General features: G+C 32.6%; 1 protein-coding gene across 1 annotated transcript; it reads right to left on the bottom strand.

The window, feature by feature from the left end:
* Window positions 1-7,251: 7,251 nt before the first annotated feature.
* On the bottom strand, window positions 7,252-15,724 carry me31B (ATP-dependent RNA helicase me31b). The gene is made up of 8 exons (XM_068776369.1): window positions 15,637-15,724; window positions 15,015-15,240; window positions 14,862-14,943; window positions 14,575-14,781; window positions 14,120-14,291; window positions 12,078-12,228; window positions 10,118-10,313; window positions 7,252-9,708 (listed from the first exon to the last, which is right to left on the bottom strand). The coding sequence occupies exons 2-8, from the start codon at window positions 15,080-15,082 to the stop codon at window positions 9,256-9,258; spliced, it is 1,329 nt and encodes a 442-aa protein (XP_068632470.1). The 5' UTR covers window positions 15,083-15,240; window positions 15,637-15,724; the 3' UTR covers window positions 7,252-9,255.
* Window positions 15,725-15,956: the final 232 nt, after the last annotated feature.

Genomic DNA, 15,956 nt, shown 5'->3' with positions numbered 1-15,956 from the left:
TGTTTTTAAATAAAATAGAAATGGTCAATATGAGTATAGATAGTTTAACTATAAAAGTAACACAAAGCCAATGTACCAGCGTGGCCATAATTAATGTGAAAACCAGTTACATTTTTCCATTCATTATCGAGTTTTTCTCACTTCCAGTGACATTAAACTTTTGTGTAAGAAATTACTTAATGATTAATATATCAGTGAATAATGAAGGACACTGGAACAACAAATCATTAACAAAATGCGTCCAATTTTTAACGTTATAGGCAATAAAGAACTAAATATAATATTTATGTGAGTGGTTTTTCCATATACGCGGAAGAAATGAATTAATTATCAATTAATTTATAAAGATTCCTTCCTGTTTATCTGTAACACATAATTTAGTTGTTATGTAGTCGTGGTAACTAGATAGCTCTTATGAACAAATTAAAAATGTACTTAAATAATATATCTTGTACTTAGTGATAACATAGCTACATATCATTTATGTTTTTTTTCTATTTTTTTAATTATATCTCTACAGGTGTACTAGATTATTATGCGCCTTTTTTATCCAGTGTTAAAAATTTGGCAATTTTTTATTCGGTTTAAAAATTTCAGTACAGCAACATTATTTACGACAAAAAGTATGTGAAAATTTAAAATGTTCGATTATGTTCCAAAAGCGACACCCTTTTAACAGCCAGAACATATAATAATTTTGCGTAAGAGATATCTCAAAGAATTTTAAGAACTTCATAAAGTATTTTAGTTTTACAAATTAGAAATCACGTCGGCTGTTGATAAAGCTATGTCTGTATTTGCGCTGAGCGTACAATCTATATGAATGTACTTGATACTCAGGAGTTCATACATGGAGCAATTTGCGATATATTTGTACAGAAAAGGTAACATATGTACTTATCGTTGTCAATCGTTATTTTAGAGCCAGAAAGATTAACGATTTTAAAATTAGTTTAATTTTAATTGTTATTTATTTAGGTCCCCGATATAACAGTATTAAATATAATATAGTAGTGCAGCTATTTATATATCTTTTATTGTCAAAAATGTATAATTAGTTTTTACATTGAAAATAATTTAGATATTCTTTTAGCCGATATACGCAAGGCATTCCCCCAAAGATCGCCACGGTCTAACTAGCGAGAGGTCTACCCACTCCACGTCTACCGGCTCGTTATTTAAATCGGTTATATATAAAAATATTCTAATTATTACGTGTTCTATGCAACAGTTGCCAAGATTGGGACAGCTTACTTCGGGAGTCCCAATATCTGGCCGGTGTTTTGGGTAGAAAGCCTACTCTGACGTAGCCGTTGTCCAATGTAAAATGCAAAACAGCTTGTTCGAGTTGTTCTGAAACAAAGCAGGACTTTTTAAAAACTAAGCAAATGTTTTTCCATTACAGACTGCTTACTACACTAATTTTAGGGACCTGATGCGAAACGTAAACTATTCCATTACCCACCTGCTTATTATATTTTTATATTTTAAAAGATTATCTCCCACTTCACAAAGAATTAATATTTGATTAATTTTCATGGTGACAAAAATTATTGTTACGTTTCTTTAATTAATTTTCACAATTAGTTTTAAGGAAATGAAATACTTAATTTATAAATTTTAATTTAAAATCCGTGTTCAGCTAAATCTTTATGTAAACAATGTGTATGTACAGTATAACAAACAGCTTAAACTCTCGCGCGATCCTACAGGGATTCAATATTTTTATTCTAGCTATTTTTTGTTTACAATTTGACTAAAATTGCGCTGAATAATTTTATATTTTTACGTGTGTGATATTAGTTAGAGCAAAATTAATTACATATTGATGTTACTCTACATATATAAAGTAACTAATTAAAAAATAAATCTTACTGAGAAAACTAGTTACCATTTTGATGTTTGCGAATTGAAACTCTAACTAATCAAAGGAACTGATGAAATTTGATAATGTTTTATTGAACTGATAATGACATGTGAAAAGAAAGGAATAAAACAATGTATGTACATGTAAAATATTTTTTCTAATTATGACAATAACTTGTAGTTCATTTTTGTGCTGTAAAACAAAAAACTCGCTATTATTATTCAAATAAGTAATGTAATAAATAAATATAGTGTTAAGTGATTTATGCCAGGTTTATTTATTTATACAGAAGACGCGTTACGTTCCGTGAATTGTGATTTGATTAGACAATGTTGATTATACACAAGTCGCTTGCAGCTTCTTTTTTTCATTAGTCTATTGGGTGCTTCCTAATATTATATGTAGACATTGATTGTGCCACTTTACGGATTGTCTTGTATCCAAATGTAATTTTTTTCACACAAAGATATTTGATACATCAATTATAAACAAATAATAATTTCACCTTCATGTAATTGTTTTAACGTAGTTTAATATATATATGTATATATATATATATATATATATATATACGACAACCGTGTTTTCATGTAAACGTGTAATTGATGTTCTAACAATCATATATTGGAATGACGATGAAATGAATTCGTATTCAACAGTATTTTATTAAAAAGTTTTTTCATGTTAAACTGTTAAATTGTATAAGTACTCAATTATTTTTACATTTTTTTTGATGCAGCCGAATTTGCGTAGAGTCTTAAGTATTGTAATATCTATATGACTGAGGATGTACTTGATTAAATATGTTATATTTTAAATAGTTTATTTATTTCATTCATTTAATTTTCTTTGCTGTTGTAATCCTGACAGGTTGTTTGTAATCATCGTATTGATCTTGTGATCTATTTAAGTGTGAATTAAAAGCATAGGAGCGTAACTAAAATTAAACAAAAAAACCAAATATCTTATCATATCTTGATAAAAACAATTAAGGTCATATAGAGAGAGATCAGTCAATTTTGTCTGTGTGTGCCGTGTCCGAGATTCTGGTATATCTCAAAACTTATATTGACACAATGCACTGATGTTGTCTCTTTACTTCTTCCGAGACTCAAAGGACGATGGTTACGATGCTGACATCACAGTCCTAAAACAAATAAATATTAGTCGTAATTTTTAGACTGATGCTATATCTTCAGAGGGACCATAGCCCAGTGCTAACGTCGCTTTAAAGCTTAAACGATTCATCCTTTGTGTCTGGAATTCCCGCAATTTGAAGCGAAATTTAGTATCTAAAAGGTACTAGTCATTCCTGTCCTTTTATATGGTGCAGTGACTTGGTTCCACTGCAAAGCAGACATCACCATCTGTGATGCTTTAGGTCCGTCCTAGTTAAGTTGCAGGACCAGCACAATGTATGTGCAACGGCAAATCGGACTATGTGAACATATCCTTCGAATGATCGTCTTCCCAAAAGCGCTTTCTACTCTTTCGGATCACAGAAAGAAAGCCAAAACAGTATTCATCAGCCGTGCTATGAGAATATGTTTAACACTTGAATGTTTGAACTCACAATTCAAAAGATCAGAAGATTTAAAGTTATATTTAAGTGCGCTAAACTGTTACAAGTCAACAGTTTGTAAAAATTTACCTTTCATCTTCATGGACTGCATCGCAACTTAGGCTCAGATAGGGTCATAGCCCAGCGCTTGCCTATCTGTATTTTAAAATATTTCTGCATCAAAATAATGTATAGAACCTTTTCTACAATTTCACCTCTCAAGACAGCAAGTTATTCTCATTTCAAATTTGTTATACGGATCAAAATAAGCCGAAAATAAGTCTTACGAACGTTCATAAAATAATTCTTTCCATAACGGCCAAAATATTTTTTCAAGAAGGAAACAAACAAAATAAGTCCGTGAGTCTTTTCACAACTAGAATGTATAAACTTGCATTGAAATATCTTTAGCTATACTATGTATATTTGTCTCTGCGTTGTTTTGATGATATCAAAAAAGGTTACATTTTAAACAGAGAACAAGTTAGTAAAATTTTGTTTCGATCTATTTTTTACGTCGTCTTCGTATAGTATTACCAATAGTAATAATAGGAGTTTCCTTCTCAATAGATTTACTAGTAAGATTACTGGGAATTTTGATCCCAGTAGTCTTTCCAGTAAAACAAAACAATAATAATTTGTAGACCCCATCGTTTTGATATGAACGCTGTTCGTTATAGATATTAGGCCGACAATTTGACTCTGGTCAAAAAAAATTTATGGTACTAACATTATTTGAATTCTGTAACATGGGTAAAAAAATATAAAAAGGCGACCAGTAGAATTACTATTGAACGGTTATTATTGTTGTATATTAGGCACAAAAATGAAGGAGTCATACAGCGATGTGCTGTATATCGTAAAATCAAATGTGTCGAAACATTTGCTGTTATATCACAACCCAGATCATGCCCATAACGAAATAGAAATGAAGTTAGACGACTAAAAACAAATATATGAACCTGATAAGGTATTTGTACCCAAGATGTATAGAAAAGTTAGTTCATTCAAAAACCATGCTATTAAGTATAAAGTCAACACTTTATAACAGAAGACATTGCATACAAAAATATTGTTCAAGAATTAAAAGTAAATGACTACATAGTCACTTTTTCAATTCTTGAATTGTTTGAATTTTCAAAAAGATGAACCTTCGGATTCTGTTTTGAAGTTTCATTCGTAATTGCTCTCGGAAGTCCCAGTGTAGCTGCTGCTGCTATAGCTTTTCGCTTTTTAAACAGCTCTTTCAACCAGTTCAATGTTTTCGGGAGTCCTAGAAAATGGACTGGACCCTGGCCATGGGGCGCTTATAGCAGAAGCAGTTGCGCAGAATTTTTGAACCCAGCAGCGAATTAAATTTACATTCGGTCCATCACTTATCCGTCGAATACCAGTGTGAACAAAATTGTCGATAAACGGTTACGTAGCAATCATTACTCTTAAAACTGCCTCAACGGCTAAAGTGCAATGCTCACTCGCCGGCAAGTGTTACCAAGTAGATGCTGTTGTCATTATTGTGAGACTCTGACGAGAAAAGGCAAATCTCTAAAATTAGTTCTACCTGCTGTTATAACCTAAATAAAATATTATGGATACTTGGCCTTACATAGCTGATGAGAAGAGAAGCACCATTGAATATGAAATAAATAACTAATTGGAAAGGGGAAATGAAGATGCTTCAGTGACGAATATAAGGTTCGCAGTTGGATCTGAATGTGAGCGCATAGTAGCATTTTCTAGGGCCTCTTTACACTGGTTGATAGCCTTTTTAGATTTTCGTTCTAGCTGTCCATCGCTTTGGCCTTGGCGTCAGTACAAGCGAGGAGTTGGTGCAGCGGCACCTGGAGTTTCGCAACGTTAGGTATTTACCTCCTATAAACATTAATTATTTCTAGAGCAACGCCGTGATCTAGGCGCTCGAGAATTTGCCGTAGATGAAATTTAAGTTCGGTGTGGGCACAGGACGCTATTAAGATGTCGTCTATGGAAAGGCAAAATCCAGATCACGTAGTATCTTGTCCATAAATCTCTGAAATGTCAATGCTGCGTTCCTAAGGCTAAATCCCATGAAAGGAAATCCAAATAACCCGAAGGCGCTTGTTAGCGCAGTCTTTGGTCTTCTGGAGGGTGGACAGATATGAGATGGTAAGCATGGACTAAATCTATTTTGCTAGACTGTACCGCCATGTAGATTATGTGAAAAATCTACACAAGGCGCACAGGATATCGTTCGGGTATGGTTCTTGCGTTAATACCTCTATAATCGCCACAGAGCACATCTGTTTTAGGTACCAGGTTAGATGGTGGAACGAGCATCGTGCAGATGAAATGCAATGCTCGAACGGACGCGCCTCGTGACCTCGTTACCCCTGGGAACTCAAGAAGCACGATATTGTATCCAGTTGTCCCTACCACCATTTTAATTTTATACAGTTATAAATGCGAAACGGCAAGCTAAGCTTGAGTATTTAAGTTGGTATAACTGTTTAAAGTATAGTTTCGTGAGTCGACTAATAAATGATAAGAAAAAAATCTCTGCCTATTATCAAATTAACAATAAAATGCGCGGCATAATCCTAAATTTTGATTTAAATTCACGAAACCGTACATTCGAGTTACGGAACCGTTTGCGGCTTAAAGTTTATAAGCGCTATTACTAACATATTTACATAGAAACACGCAAGTCCGACCCAGTGTCTATCAAAGATTCCAGTTTCTCGGGGAGTGGAGCAGACCACTCGTCACCGCCGTGGTCAGTAGACGACGAGTGGAGTTTTTCGCCGATAAGAAGGCACATGGTGGGTGGAGTTTCGTCGCAAGACGTCCCGTCCTTGGGGCGGCTGCAGGAACTTCGACACCAGCCGGAGGGTCGACTACAGGACCGGACAATATAGAAAGCACGGCGATCTGCCGTCCGTCAGTGCCGTATATAGCTCGCCGTTCCCAGTCGTCGTTTATGCCGCTGCAGCCAAAGATGCGGGACCAGACAATGCACCTGCGAGGCTCCCATGATGTCAGCCACCGTCGCAAGCTCACTAAAATATACTTTTCGGCTGGAACGCCACGATCATGTGCTGACTCGGCGGCAGGCGCTTGACCAATGACTACGAACATTCAACACGTACACGAGCCGGCAAGCTTTTACAGATGTCGCGTCAAATATTATAGCGTTCCGTCGCCGCCGTCCATCGTTCTTCTATATATTTACACAAACTATATAACACACCTTTACATGATGTTCGTCATAACACCGGGATCACAAATTTAGCGAACCGCACATGATTTCGCCGACAATATATATATAGCTGTGTGCCGAGCGTTAGCCTAAAATCGTGTTGATAGCTTTCATCTTCATAATGTAGCAAACTTGACTTTTTATTTTCCTTTTAAATTCATCAAAAAATGTTTTAATGCGAATACAACTGGCTACTGTTGAGTGGAACTCCGTTCGAAAGACTATCTTTAATTAAATTAATGGTTGCCGGTTAATTAACGTTCTTTATCTTCCGCCGTGTCATCCCGGACTCGATCTCTATTAAGTTTGTTTTCTGAATTCTCCGACTAAAAACTTTAGACATTGGGTTTACGGCAACCAGCATCGTGTATAGGAACCTAAATGGACAGGGGTTCAACGAATGAAAATAAATTTGTGAAATCACCTGACTGAGACCACTGAGTCTTTTCTCCACGGTATGTCACGCCTGAAACAGTATTGGTCACTTTTACTACAAGCCCACTGTCCATGAGAGACACCTCACTAAGCAATGTAGGATTGCAAATTTCAATTGGCATGATTTATATTTTTCGTTAAAACAAGTAGCAATTTTGTGTGAAGAGTTTATTTTTGGCCCATTTTAACAATAATATATACTTTTTAAAACTGAAAACGAGATAGATTGTTCCATTCCAAAAGAGAATTTGTGTTTTCTTAAACTTATTCAGCACCTTACAGATTCGATTAGGTCTTTATAACTCATAACTTTTCAGAGAACAAACTTTTTCAGAATACCTCTAGGATTTATTATATTAGCATGTGTAGTAAACAATGTATGGTCTATACTTTTTATTTTGTCCATCACACCAAAATTATGTAATTTAAAAAAACATTGAAATTTGTGAAGTTATGTGTTCTAAGAGACCATTGTGATATGCTCAATATTTGCCTGGAACTTTTTAAAAAATATTTGATTTTATATATTAGAGCGTGATTTAAGAGATCTTTGTTACATTTTAAAAGATTTAACTATGATATGCTAGGGGTTACAAAATTTTACCTTTTTTGGAATTGTAACTTGACTGAATAAATTACATAATTAAAAAAATATTAACTTCATTGTTTTTCGGCTGGTTGTTGAAGAAAAGAACAATAATGATGACCTATTTTAAACAAACTGCAGGCAGTAGATGATGTAAATTTTTTATATGTATTAAATTTATAACATATAAGCAAGCACTTTATATAGTTAATACTGCTTGATATTGATATATGTGTAAAAGGAAAAAAATATTGAAAGTGAACAGATTCATAAATTAAGAGGGTAAATACACTCTGTCAGTCCATCCAAGAAATATGTTTACATATACACTTGTATAATGTTCTTACAATTTTTGCATCAAAAATAACCTTATTTTAGGTTGAATTTCTACAAAATAGAAAATTAATACTGATAAGACCAAGTTGCAATAACTCTTCACGTGAAATCCCAATAGTTTTTCCCCAGAGAGTAAAGAATATTTTGTTTGTCAACACAGGAACACAAATACTCTCTTTAAATTATTTCCCCCGAGACAGAGCAATGCACTGCATCTGCAAGCCGCAACAGAGTCAGTTTATTCCCCTGTCTTGTTAGTAGTCACAGGAATATTCAAAACAAAATCAAAGCTAAGAGCGGGCGAAATCAATGTTGTTTTGCATCTGTGATCGATTTTTTTTTAACAAAAATATTCTTTTGAACAAAATAATCATAAATTTTTAAGTAGTAGACTTTTGTATCCAAAAATAATGCCCACCAAAGCTTTGTTTAAAATGGCACAATCAATGTGTGCCTTCACTGTGACTTTACCGCTTATCAAAATGATAACATGAATCGGAAACATTACAGCTGGCTAAGATAACATCAAACACAAAGTATTAAATCTTGAACCACAAACAAAATGTCATTTAAGTCTCTCAAGCAATACTTTAAATTACAGTTTTGGTTTAAATGATTACCTTAACCAGTTCTTAGTTTAAAATCGGCTTGAGGTAAATAAACATTGTCTCAAGCGGCCAGAGACAACATTTTTAGCACAGAATTAAATTTCATGTTTAATTTATAAAAATTTGTTTGAGCTAGTCTTATTATTGCCTACCCATATTACAGAAAATGTGGTTGTTATATAATGGTTATAGAGCAAAATAAATCCTGTGCTAGCTCATGTTTTAATAATATGGGCAGGTCAACCAACACATTCAGTAAGTCTATCACAATTTATGTTAAGATCACGGACAAATCTAGATAGACTCTAACATGCAGCAAGGATTCAGATAAATATTTTACGTTTTAACAATGCCGGAAACCGCGTACAGTATCCAATATGGACAAAGGGCGCGAACTCCCTTCCATAGTCCCGATGTTTGTTTATATATACACTTTAAAAAAATTAACCCACTAGGGGTACAAGTCTTATTTCACGATAAACTATATACACGCACATTTTGTTACAATAAATTCATTACACTTTTTACAAATAAGTTTTTTGTTTTAGTTTTTTTTATACTAATTCCGTTCACCAGTCAGCAAGTCCAGATATTTGTGAGCGAATGTTAACGCGCGACGGCACGGCGTTACTTCTCGGCCGAGTCGTCCTCGTCGGGGCGCGACACGTACAGCGCGGGGTCGATCACCTTCGGTATGGGTTTGATTTCCGTGCCCAGCTCTTGTTCAATACGGTGCAGCGAAAAACGATCTTCATATGTTATCAGATTGATCGCGATACCCAAGTGGCCAAAACGCCCTGAACGTCCAATGCGATGTAAATACGTCTCGGCCATACGCGGAAAGTCGAAGTTGATGACGACGTTCACCGCTTGCACGTCGATGCCCCGGGTGAAAAGATCGGAGCACACTAAGTTGCGGCAGAGCCCCGCGCGGAAATCGTGAAACACTCGGTTGCGATGCGCCTGTGCCATGCGCGCGTGTATGTAATAGCAGCAATAACCCAGCTCGGTTATTTTTTTCGCTAGCAACTCCACACGTTGAGTAGAGTTGCAGAATATTATGGATTGATTAATTTGTAACTGTAAAGACACAAAACTATATCAATCCAAGATTGATATTATAAACAGGGAGTAAAATTAAAAACAATGAAAAAGTTTCCTCTTGAGGAAAACATTTAACTATATATTTTTAAATAAATTATGAAGGAATGTCTTAACCTTCAATTTGACTATAATTTTTTTAATAAAAATGGTTACTAGAAAGTTTAAATGTTGAATTACAACATTAAGCAAACTGTTTGCAAAAATTATTTTAACAAATAGCTGTACTGTACACTGATGACATCTTTCGTCCATCCATTATACCAATATATGGTTATCTGTGGTAGCGGCAAAACGAATATTATGTATCATAATGCAAAACGAAATTTTTCGCTAGAGAAAGTTCATTTTCATAGTAAATTGAAAACAGCTTAGACAAAAAGCTCACCTTTGAAAATAGTGTGTTTAAGCAATGTACTTTTTGTCTTTCCTGCACAAATGCATAGTACTGTGTGACTCCTTTTAGTGTAAGCTCTTCCATGAGGTTAATTTCATATGGTTCTCTTAGGTGCTTTTCCATAAATTGTTTTACACTCAAAGGAAAGGTTGCGGAAAACAGCAAGATCTGGCGTTCTTTTGGTAATCTAAAATAAATACATAATTTTTAGTCAAATATATAAAAAATCAAAATCTGTCATTAAAGTTTATAGTTATATGTCATATAGTATGATTGATAAAAAAATTGTAATGATACACAATTTAAAAAATATTGCTTAAAGTATATATATATAATCAAATTCTCATTAGTTGGACATTAAACAAATTTAAAGTACAAGATATTCATAAAAAATTTCATTTGCCAGAAAACAAAGTGGGTTATTTGCAGATATAAAAAAGGAAATATACCAGGCTATCTACATCAACAATATTCTTGTAATTATTTAATTAAGTTGAAAAGGCTGCAATGTTCTTTCTGTAATGTTTTCACATTTCACACATTTTTGGCGATCACCCCCAGAATAAAACATTTTTACTTTGACTTGAACATTTGATAAGAAAAACTATTTTGCTATTGAAATCAATTTCTTTTTAAACTCTGTACAAATAAGATTACACACTGTGTAGGTAGATTATTTTTATGACGGATGGAATCATTGAACACTAAGTGCACAAAGTAAAATAAAATAATTAAATTAAATTATTTTATTTTATTAGATTTTTATGTTACATGACTACTTTTGAATGATGACCAAATGATGGTCCAAAAAGAGTCATGTAACATAAAATCCATATTTTAAAATCAGTTAGGTGTATACCTAATAAATTTTTAGCATTTCAGATTTTGTATATTCTTATGCTTTGAATCACTCATTTTGGGTTAAATTAAAACCAAACAAAATATAATTTTTACATTTCTAAGATAACATTTATTTTCATTGTTTTGTGTTTATGGCGGCTTTAACTAGACTGACTAATAAATGTAGTTAAATACCACCTCATACATGATGTATCAGTCAGTCTCAAATGGGTTAATATATATTCAATTATTATTAAGCCTTGTTAGGATTTACAAATTCATCAAACTTAGGACTAACCAATTGCCAATATTAGATTTTTATTTCTGAAATAGCTATTAACTATAGAATCATATTTTATAGCAAAATAGTATTTGAAAGTCAGTGAGGTGATAGCTTAAGAAAAAACACATAAGCATCGCCGTCGCGAGCGTTTACAGCGGCCTGCCAACGAAGCGGCCGGTATTCACCCGTCTCCGGGCGTGCATACATACTAAAGCTGGTATACAGTGGTTTCAGTAGCATGATAATCAAACTATGCATATCCATGCTGTCAATATATATCTGGCACCTCAGCAGTAAATTCTTAATGCTCTTCTTGAAGGAATCAAGAAGCTAACAAACTTTTCCAAAACATTTTTACTGCCTGTCAAGAAAAGAACTTATTTCTTGACTAGAAATTGTCCAAACTTTGAAAAAAGTGTATATTTGATGACACAGAACTTCCTACCCTTGCTCTTACAGCTTCAAAGACGGTCTGATGTGCCATGTGAGGTTGAGCATTGTTGAGCAAAAGCAGCAGAAAAGAGTGATTTACCAAAGCTGTCTGGAGATTTGAGGGTTTCTCCATCATTGTGTTTGTGAATAGTTCCTTGATAGAGTACATCTGCAATAATGCTATGCATTTGGTAAGTACTTGAGATGAGTAACACCAGCAGGACAATGCATGGCATTTATTGTCTCATTGGTCACACAGGTGTTCTTTCAGATTGTGCATGTTGAGCAACCAATCATCAAGTGCGTTTAACCTTTTTTACAATATAAATCTTTCATTAAAATATAAATTATACACTAAATAGTTTTGCTATTACCAATTACTAATAGTAAACCTACCGAGAAATAACCATGTCTAACATTCCTTTAAAGTCTTGGGAAAGTAACTTATCTGCCTCATCAAGAACCAACATCCTGCACTGGTCCATCTTAGCTACTTGTTTATCCATGAGATCAATCATTCGACCAGGCGTAGCAATTATTACTTGAACTGAAACAAAATCATCAATTTATTCTTTAGGCAGAAATTTCAGAGCAATATTACACTTTTTATTATTAAATATACTAACAGGCAAAATTAGAACAACTCTAGATTTATTTAATTGTAGTAGTAACTGATCTGAATGAATTTAAATAAATATCAATCCCATTATTGAATATATCATGACAAACAGAGTACAAATACCTACTTAATCATATAATTAACATTTATTTTCCATGGTTATCTTCAAAATAAGATATACCCAACAAGATTAATGTTTAAAAGTATACAAAAGAATTTATTATATTATATATAAAATAATATTTTATTTATATATGTGTATATACATATATATGTGTTATATGTATGTGCCCAAAATTATGATAATGGTTTAAGGCATGTTTCTTGTTTCGAGATATTCAATGAACCAAATTTGAGTAAATTAAAAAATATTTTTATTTGATTGAAATGTTTTGTGAACATTTCTTAATTATTTTTAAACAGTAATCCATTTTTCTCATTATTTCGAGTATTTAAGATTTTTTAAAATGGTATTGAACACTGAAGTGAAGTATGTTCTCTACAGTGGTAATTCACAATATCTTTGTTTTTCTTCCGATACTATTATAGTGGTATATAATTGAAGTAATTTAATATTTAAGTATATTATTGGTCTTCCTCTATTAGGTGAAAGATCCAAAATGAGAAATTTAGAATAATCTGAAGGTTTAATAAGTTTTATAGAACATTATCTAAGGTTAATTTTTTAAGAATCTCATCCATTGAACTTGTAGCCAAGTGACAGATTCACTGACAGTATTCTTTACTCTTGTTATAGATTATTCTAGTGATTTTATTGAAATAAAACTAGCTTCGACATCGGTTTTGTCGAAAATGTATTTTCTCTCTGCACTTTTGTAACAATTCATAATAATGCTCAAAGTTGATTTTAGTACATGGATTAACAGCATTAACTTCAACCGAAACCAAGTAGTCAAGGTGGTGTAAGTAACTTGGTTTATTTTCATTTCTATCGACCCAAAATCAGTCATTAGGTGGGTAGAAAGAAATGATCCAATACAAAAATTTTATGGTCTAGCATTTCAATATTATTGTTAGATGACTGAACAATTTTCATCCATGGCAATGCTACTTTAATGTTCCGATATTGGCCTAAACAAGCATCATTAAGCTATTATGTTTTATTGAATAGTTATGACAAGCAAATGCACTAAAATGCATGATGCTACTTCCTGTGCACCTCTTTTTATGGCAAGCATGTTATCATTAACTTACCTGAACCGATATCTGTTGACATAATGTATATAAAGTAAAATAATACATATGTAAAGTATTTGCCACCAGTTTTTATTATAATTTTTTATTATATTAATTTCAAAGCGCCACCTGAATCATATGGTTAGATAAACCTGAATGAAATCTTTTTTATTATTAAAATTTGACTGTCATTTATTTTATTATGTAGTTCAGAAACGCGTCAAAGAAGGCCACATTCCATTTTCAAGTTGTTTTTATAACTTCTTTAAATTTTTAACTCTGACGACTTTCATAATTATTACTAAATTAATTCTATATAATGTTGGAATTACAAACACTATCTAATGATTCATTTTTGACAATTTCAAAAAATAACTAGAATAAATTTGGTTTAAAATAATGTGGTGTGAAATAACTGATAACCTCCTTTTTTTTATTTCAACTAAGACTGCTTTCATAATTAAGGGGCACATATAAATTTAATACTTTGATTTAATTGAAAGAGACCTGTCTGTCTTTCATATTCAAATAAATTTAAATGCCTTCACTGCATCTATGCCATTACAGGAATTCTTTGATATTAGATAAATTAGATATGCAAAAAATTAAAAGATAAACTAACCATTTTGATATATACGCATAATATCATCCCTGAGGTTTGTGCCACCAGTAGTAACCATCACACGTATATCAGTATGCTTCGCCAGTTCAATGCAGATTTGTGATGTCTGAAGTGCTAGTTCTCTAGTTGGTACAACAACTAAAGCTTGAATAGCATCTTTTTTTGGATCAACCTGTGAATGGTATCTCTAATTAATATATTGTATCACAAAATAACCTCTATACAATGTGTTTTGTGGCTCAGAAGCGGGTTTATCACTTATTAACAAGTGAAGGGGAATCCAAACTATATCATCATACAAGAAAAGAAATATAGAACAAAAATAATATTTAACAGATTATTAGATACAATACTTAGATTAAAAACGAACTGTAATTGTTGATTGTAAATAAAAGTATAATGTTATAGAAAAATTTGCACTACACAAATGTAAACATTTAATAGGAAAAATCTACCTGTTCTAATACTGGAATACAATAAGCTCCTGTTTTGCCCGTACCATTCTTTGCTCTGGCAAGTACATCTTTACCGCTTAGTGCAATAGGGATTGCAGCCTCTTGAATAGGTGACGGCTTTTCCCATCCCTTTTCAAATATACCCATTAGGAGCTCTCTCTTAAGGCAAAACTCTTCAAATTCATTACCTCTTGTATCCGTCACATCCTAGATATATGTGTTATATTAAAGTTATTATTTGAGATCTTGAAATGAACAATAAAAATAAGGGTAGATATAAAACTCACACTGGTCTTTATTCTTCTGTCTTTGGGGGGTATTTTTAATTTTGATTTCCATCCTATGTCTTCCACAGTTTTATCTACATCTCTGCAAATAGTTCAGGCGTTAAAATGAAAAATCGAAATGGTAAAGAAAATGGCGCACAAAAATATACGAACCCCTTATTCTGGTTATTCATACTGTTTCCGACGTGATTACTTGAACTAATTCTATTTTCGGTCATCATTTTGCCAAAAAATAGTTCCCACTAGAGGTCACTAAAATTAAAAACTTATCACGAATATTTATCCAAGTCCAACTCTAAACAAATTTTACGACAGTTCACTTTTAGATGCATATGCTACTCGAGAAGTTTATCACGTCCACAACTTAGCCGAGGGATTCCTGCAAAAACAAAAATAGGGCTTTGTTCAAATGGCAAACGAAAAGAGATTATACAGGAGACGCGTCAACAAGCTTAACACATACAGAATAGTAGTATTATATACACAAAAGCAAACGCAAATTTGTATCTAAATTCTATGTGAAAACTATTATTTTGCTAAGACAATGAACATAAATAAGAATTGAATAACAACATTTGTTGTAGAACACTAAAGATGATTGAAAAGATTTACAAAGATAATGTTTAATTCAAACTTCAAATTTAATATGGCCGCCGTCTTCAGAGATAGTCGGTAGAAGTTTATTAATTAATTTAGATTTATCCTATACCAAAAATGCGAATGAAATAAGAATATAATATAACAAAGAAAATAATTTTAAATCAACAAATATCACCTTGATAAAACTTTACAAAAGAAGACGACACTCGTTACTCGACGACGACATCACAAAGTAACCAAGCGACAGTGTTACCAACTTAATAAATCATCAGAAATTAAAATAAGTATTCCTAAAAAATTATGCAGTTGCATTTGAGTAACGTTTCCTGTATGGAAACCTTATGTTATCTGTATTAGGTGTTTTCTATATAAGTTTAAATTATGTTAAAAAAAAAATTAAATATGAGATTAGTTACCTGCACGAATATGGTGGTTTTTATAGTAATTTATTCACAATAAAAATAGATTATTTTAAAATGATATTCGAGAAAATTT

This window comes from Battus philenor, unplaced genomic scaffold (genome assembly GCF_028537555.1).
Source record: "Battus philenor isolate CCGP_79_NKW_IND1 unplaced genomic scaffold, ilBatPhil1.0.hap1 SCAF_12, whole genome shotgun sequence".
NCBI lineage: Eukaryota > Metazoa > Arthropoda > Insecta > Lepidoptera > Papilionidae > Battus > Battus philenor.
This window is presented reverse-complemented; position numbering and strand designations above follow the sequence as displayed.

Bases quoted from the DNA above. Each gene is read 5' to 3' on its own strand.
- me31B (XM_068776369.1), bottom strand. From the start codon at position 15,082: ATGATGACCGAAAATAGAATTAGTTCAAGTAATCACGTCGGAAACAGT. The intron at 14,782-14,861 runs GTGAGTTTTATA...ACATATATCTAG, and splicing joins ACAGAAGAATAAAGACCAGT to GATGTGACGGATACAAGAGG. The intron at 12,229-14,119 runs GTTAGTTTATCT...ATTTTGTTTCAG, and splicing joins TATGCGTATATATCAAAATG to TTCAAGTAATAATTGCTACG.